Source organism: Pteropus alecto, unplaced genomic scaffold, assembly GCF_000325575.1.
Source record: "Pteropus alecto unplaced genomic scaffold, ASM32557v1 scaffold95, whole genome shotgun sequence".
In the NCBI taxonomy this organism is placed as follows: domain Eukaryota; kingdom Metazoa; phylum Chordata; class Mammalia; order Chiroptera; family Pteropodidae; genus Pteropus; species Pteropus alecto.
The window spans coordinates 15,444,529-15,450,908 of NW_006441071.1; the positions used below are offsets into that span (position 1 = coordinate 15,444,529).

A 6,380-nucleotide genomic window follows, 5' to 3' on the forward strand; every position below is an offset into this window, starting at 1 on the left:
CTGGAATCCAGAGTTAATAGATACAATCCAAGAACCCCTGTCATCATATAAACAATACATTAAACTTGATTTCTCTTCAATTAAATTTTGTCCAATCACATAAAATTATGATTCTATAAACATGCAAACCTTCTCTATTTCTCCATAAAGCTATTTTTGCTTCAGTCTTGAATAGCTGTATTTATATGCCCTCCAAATGCAAAAAATAAGGCATTATAAGGGTTTCTCCTGTGGCCCCAACAACCATTGACAGCACTTGAAAATACACAGAATCATAGAAAAATAAAGATCACATTTCATGGACACTAGCTTTTTCACCTAGACAAAGACAACTATTTACTCCAGCAAATACTGAGTCTTTTAGAAGACAGTGTCAATTTTATTGCTTTTTGAAATAATGGGTAAAGCACGGAACTTTACAATTTATGCATGAGCAATTTCCATCTTTAGTTTAAATATATTTATGTGGTGATAAGTGCATGCATATGAATATATAGAATTTTTTAAATCGTCATCATTAACATTAGAAATTTCTTTATACAAACATCTTTAACTTCTTTTTAAAAAAATTAGCAACTGGTAAGAACCCTCTGAGACTGCAGAAAATCCAGCTTTCCATACAAGCAGCCTTTCACTGAGAGACATGAGTGATGGCAGACGAAGGCCTCTTGAGAATAGACTCAACAGAAAATGACAGCGGTTCATTCACCGAGAGTTTTGTTCCAACTTGTTTGGCTACGAAAAGGTCTTTTGCGCATCTATCTATTGTAAATGTGTACTTCTGGTTCTCCTTGACTAAACACTCTCTGTGTTTCTTAGGGGCCTCTTCAAAGGCCTCTTTGACAAATGGTGTTTTCAACTCAGGACTCGATTTGTCATTAAGAGTTTGCTGGAATAATGAGTGGAATGGATTATGTTTAAGTGGCAGAGGGTGCCTGGTGCTTTCTTTGCTGATCTTGGTTAAGACGTGCCCTTGAGCTGCCAGGGAGTCCGTGTCAACAATCGAAGAGAAATTCCGTCGGGGTGGGGAGAATGCAGACCTCTCAGGGACAGCCTGGTGACCCTGAAGGTCACTTCTTGAGGTCTGAACCTCAGGAGTGTGAGGCAGCACCAGAGAGCCTTCCAATTTTGGTGGCAACATGTCATGCTCTGCACCGAGCCCATCTTGGACTTGTACTCCCTTCAAGTCCCAGCTGGCCCCAGGTTTCAGGGATTGAACTGAGGTGGTGGCATTTAGCAGGCATTGCTGGTAGAGGAGAGTGTCACTAATGGGGCCGCACTTAGGCCAAACTAAAAATCTTGAGGACAAGGGATACTGTCTGTAAGTTGTGGCCACACTGACATTGGAAGAAATTAGTTCCATATTCCCAGACCCTGAATACTGCATGGTTAGATCAAGGCAGGTGGGCAAAAAATTACAGAAGTCTTTGCTTGGTGGTTCCACTGGGCTGGGGCTATAGGTACTTTTGTAGGAGTTGTATTCAGGTCCATGTACCATGTGGTTGGGCAGGAACAAGGCAGCAGCTTGAGAAGCTTCCAACATCTCCCTCTCTTTATATTCTCTCTCCAGCATAATGTTCTCCAACTCTTTATCAGCAAAGGCCCGCCTTTTTCTCATCCGGTCACTTACTGGGGGAGGTAGAGGTAAACTCCCTCCCACATAAGTCTCTGCTGGAATAGGACGGTAGCCTAAAATAAGCAAGCATTGCACATGAAAGAGATTAATATCTAAGGAAGAAAAATCTGGAAATCTAGAGGCAACAGAAACACTGCAAATTGGCAGAACAAGTACTTACAGTTCTATATCACTAACATTTGTATACAGAAAGCAAAAATATTGGTTCAATTTTAAATTGTTCCCTTTGGGGGAAAGAATATCCGTATTGTAACTTTTTATTATTATTGTTTTTGCAGTTATAGGTTTGTTTATTTACTTTGACAAGCATACTTTAACAGGTGAAATTTTAATTCTTCCCAGGCTCCTACACAAGGCTCCTGATCTTACTTCAATCAATGGTTTATTACTATCTGTGTCATCTTTTTCCATTATTAAAAAAGATTTCTATACCTAGAGCTGATGTCACTTTTATTTTCTAAAGATGGCTCATTATGTACACATTGTTACAGTTGGAGAATAATCCAAGGAGAACTAGGAAAAAAGAGAAAGTTAAAGCAGATTAGTGAGGAGAAAACAGAAAAGACTTAAGGAAACAGAAATATAGAAAATTGAAAAGAGCTGTTGACTAGTCAAACAGATTTTGCAGTGAACACTGAACTAAGTAAGCCCCTACCCCTGACTACCAGTACAAACAAACAAACAGAAAGGGCAGCAATGTACCGAGATCCCTTGCTATATTGAAAATAACGGCTCTAAAACATTTTACTCAAGTACTAATCATGTTGGCCATATACCCAAATAGTTGAACAAGCAATCATTAGAACACAGATTAAGTCATCCCACACTTTATGAAGTCAAAAAAGAGATCAGTATAACAACATAAATAGAATTCCTGGCGGCATAAAATACTTTCATCATCCCCAAGCACTCATCACTATCAAATTTGTTTGAAGGATCCATTATAATGTTTGTATTTACATAATGACAAACCCATCATGCTCATTTGCAATTAAAATAAAATTTGAAAATTAATGTTTCTTTTTCTATGGTAAGTTTTTGCCAGGAAGTTATTTACTTGAATTTACTATTCCATTTAGTTCTCTCTTTTATCAAATTGCTTTGGCATGTTTTTAATTTATCAGTGTGGTCCCTATAGTTATAAATCTGTTTACCCAATTTGTAATCAAATTCACTTTTAATGCGTAAGAACCCATTCTAAGGCCAGAAGTACACAGCACAGGGTAAGACACAAACTTTAAAACCTGTCCAGAACCAACTCAATTCATAAACCACATAAGAAAAAACAGAATTCCAATGTCAACGTTTTTTAAATCTGCTTTTCAACCTGAATCATATGAAGCAGCAGTAATTAGATCAAATATAAACTTTTAGTTTCTTTAAACAGTGAAAGGTAGTTAATATATTATTTATCAGGTCAATAAACATATTCCATACCTGGACAGAGATGCTTTGAAAATCATTAAAATTTTAAGAAAAATTAATGTATCTCCAGGCTTTAGAGAAAGTAAGAACATGAAGAGTTAGAGACTTCACACTTCAAATTCAACCTCCACGTCTCTTATTTGATTCTTCAATCTCAACTGTCAAAATGGTAAAATGAAATATGGAATAACTACAATTATAGATAATCTGGGGAGGAAAATGGTAAAATGAAAAAGAGTGGGATTAGAGGTTGAATCATCCAGACTAGAGGTCTTTGTTGGTGTGGGTAGCTGCTAAACATCTCACTTGATTTACTCTATTTAGCTCCAACTACAAATAAGGAATTTTTTTTAATTGATTTCTTTCCAGGACATCTGTTCCGGGATCACTTGGCACTATATCTTTGTACACCCCTCACACTAGGACAAATTTCATACGCACTCCATGTTAACCCATTAACTATTAAGCAGACAACAAAATTATCAGTAACAAAAACCTCAGGAGTTATGTGAGATTTATTTTCCGTGCATCCTGATTTCCTTCCTACAGCAAAACTTTCTAATAAAAAGTACCTTCCCCTCAGGTTGCTCCTTCACAGGTTAATAAAAATGCCATGTGCCAGAACGATAAGAATCACTCAGAACTTGGTTTTAAAGCCTAAAGGGATAATTCTGCATTGCTTTACCTTCTAAAATACTTTTGGCCAGCAAACTGGGTGCCCTGACTTGCCTCTGATACACGGCTTTGCGCTCGAAATTATTCTGCTTCCCGGAAAGCCCCTTCTTGTCCTGTAAACACAGAAACATATTCAATAATTCTCTGAAAGAAAACGTGGGAAAGAAGTGAGAAGCAAAGGGTGTCAGCAACTCTCCCCTGTCTAAATGTATTTTCCCATTCCACGTGAAAATGATTGCAAATGAATTAATATTAGTACTCCTTAATATCAGGGCAACAAGCTGGCTCTGTCTAAAACCATCCAATAGTGAGCAGGGCCCCTCCTTTCCCTAGGGCCGCTTTCCTAGAGTCACCCAGACTCACCCCAAATGGGGGGATATCCCTAAGGAAGGTGAAGTCCACAGTTAACAAGGTGCGAAGCTCTCCCTGGAAGACAGCTACTGCCGAGAGCTGGGTCCTCGGTGCCCAAAGGTAGGGCTGTAGATGCCCAGGGCCTGCCATTGCACAGCACCGTGAGGCTGGTTTCTCCCCACAGTAGGACGGGTGGGATTTGTACAGAGACTTGAAGGAGAGATACCAGGGTCCCTATCAGACTCTCCCTGGTCTGGCCGAAAACTCTGGTTGTTCATTGGGTGACTGAGGCGTATGAAGGCAAATGCAAAACCCTCGGAGATCGCCAGGGACGCAGGACAAGGAGACTCCCGCCTGGTGGTTGGGATTCTGGGCCCTTCTACGTCTGCGTCAGGCCCAGCAGACTCTGGGCCGAGGTGAAATACGCGGGAGGCGGCCAAGTCCGGACCGGGGCCACCTCGGGTGTCCAGCGCGCTCTCCTGGGCCCTTGGGAAGCTGTCCATCAGGGTCACTGCCTTCGGTGTATGCGGTGATCCACTCCCCAGCCCCGCCTCTCTAAAAAGTACAATTAAAAATCCTCCCCCACCTTGAGTGTGGGAAGGGGCGGCACACAGCCTCCCTAGCTCGGAGCTCTCCAGATGCAGGAACACAAGAAACATCGAGTCCAAGGTTCAAGAAGCGCCTCTCTCTTAGAACCCTGGCTCTCCTCATACCTGGGGCTCCACGGTTGGAGATGGCAGAGACTCCTCTACCGGCTATTAGGTAGTTATCGGGGCCAGAAGCTCTGGCTGCACCACCTTGGGCTGCAAGGTACCTAACTTCCCACTCCACTTCTGGTCTCATCTGTAAAACCGGCAGCACGTAACGCCAATCTTAAATGGCCCGGGACGCCGGCGGAAGCACACGGTGCCGTGCGTGCTTCTTTTCCGCGATCGGCACGAGTACAGCACTAAGCATCGCTATGCACCGCATCAACCACTCTCATCCCCTGCCTCTCAACACCACAAAAATGAAATTTAAAATGTAAAAAAGAAAGTGCCTTTCCCATAGCGTCCCGAACGTGCCTAAACACTTTCAAGCTCCCTCTGACCGCTTTTTAACACAAAATCTTTTTTACGAAGTTCCCCAGCGATGTCCAGGACATCCTCCCTCCCGACCAGCATAGGGAGAGAAGTGTTCTCACCACACTTAAAGTGCCAGGTGCTCCCGAGGCCCTAGACCCATGGGTGATGGGAGCAGCCACGTCCCCTCCGGCTCCCGGACCCCCACAACGGCCCCGGTCGCCTTGGTGAGGCGCGTCCCCGAACCCGGCGGGTACGCACCTCGGTGGCCTGCTGCCTCCGGAGCGCCACCTGGGCGGCCATAACGCGCTGCCGCTCCACCACCAGCAGGCAGTTGGCGCACTGGCAGTCCCGCCAGCGACAGAAGCGCTTGTGGCCCTTGAGGCAGGACACCACGCCGTGGTTGCGGCACCGCGCGCACTTGGGCGTGCGGCTCAGTTTGCGCGGCTCCGCGCCGCCGCCTGCGTTCACGCCGCGCTCCGCTTGCCCGGCGAGGGCCTGAGAGACCTGCAGCGCCTGAGGCGGCCTCGGCGGCAGCCCACCCTGCTGCTCTAGCCGGCCCGACACCCCTGGGGACGCGCCCGCCTCCTCGCCGTCGCCCTCGTCCTCCGCGTCGTCGTCGTCTTCGTCCTCGTCCTCGTCGTCCTCGCCGTCCCCGTCGGCCGGAGGCGGGCTGGGCCCGGGCGGCGTTGGCGGCGGCGCCCCGCGGCCCTCCTCCTCCAACTCCAGGCTCTCCACGTCGATCTCCCAGTCCCCCGCCGCCGGGCCCGCCTGACGGTCGGTCATGGCGCGTAGCGCCTCGCTTGGGCCCACACCGTCGCCTGCACTCTGTGAGACACGGAAAGACCCCAAAACCCACCGGCCGCTGTGAGACACCGTCCCCAGACCCTGGGCCTAGACCTACCGGTCTGCCCGCCTCTGGACGCTTCAGGAGCCCTGTTCTCCACCCGTCCCTCACATCCAGGCCTATCTTGTATGTTTAGAACAAAACCGACAAGGTTTTTAGTAATTCTAAGCGCCCTGTGAGCACCTGGGCTTTAAACGCAGCCCTCTCTAGCTGTACACCCTCTTCCTGGACAATCCCTGGGTAATGTACCGATCACACAAACATAAGTACTGTGTCCAACTAGGCCGGCCTAGGCTGCTTGCTAGGCTTCCCCATACCCAACTAGTATGGCCACGATGAAAATTAGAATATCCATGGAAGAATTATTTTTCTTTTGATCACAAGG

At 46.0% G+C, this 6,380-nt stretch overlaps 1 protein-coding gene across 2 annotated transcripts; it reads right to left on the bottom strand.

The window, feature by feature from the left end:
* Window positions 1-355: 355 nt before the first annotated feature.
* On the bottom strand, window positions 356-6,004 carry DMRT2 (doublesex and mab-3 related transcription factor 2). 2 transcript variants are annotated; one of them, XM_025051452.1, is made up of 3 exons: window positions 5,410-6,004; window positions 3,747-3,849; window positions 356-1,689 (listed from the first exon to the last, which is right to left on the bottom strand). In XM_025051452.1, exons 1-3 carry the CDS (start codon window positions 5,932-5,934, stop codon window positions 632-634), a joined length of 1,686 nt encoding a protein of 561 aa, XP_024907220.1. In that variant the 5' UTR covers window positions 5,935-6,004; the 3' UTR covers window positions 356-631. The 2 variants fall into 2 exon arrangements, with proteins under 2 accessions (XP_024907220.1, XP_015449937.1); XM_015594451.1 differs by lacking the exon at window positions 356-1,689 and adding an exon at window positions 2,094-2,149 and having other exon boundaries at window positions 5,410-5,934.
* Window positions 6,005-6,380: the final 376 nt, after the last annotated feature.

Excerpts from the sequence above, each read along its gene's own strand:
- DMRT2 (XM_025051452.1), bottom strand. The coding sequence starts at position 5,934 with ATGACCGACCGTCAGGCGGGCCCGGCGGCGGGGGACTGGGAGATCGAC. Across the intron at positions 3,850-5,409 it reads GGAGGCAGCAGGCCACCGAG|GACAAGAAGGGGCTTTCCGG; the intron begins GTGCGTACCCGC and ends CTGTGTTTACAG. Across the intron at positions 1,690-3,746 it reads GGCCAAAAGTATTTTAGAAG|GCTACCGTCCTATTCCAGCA; the intron begins GTAAAGCAATGC and ends TGCTTATTTTAG.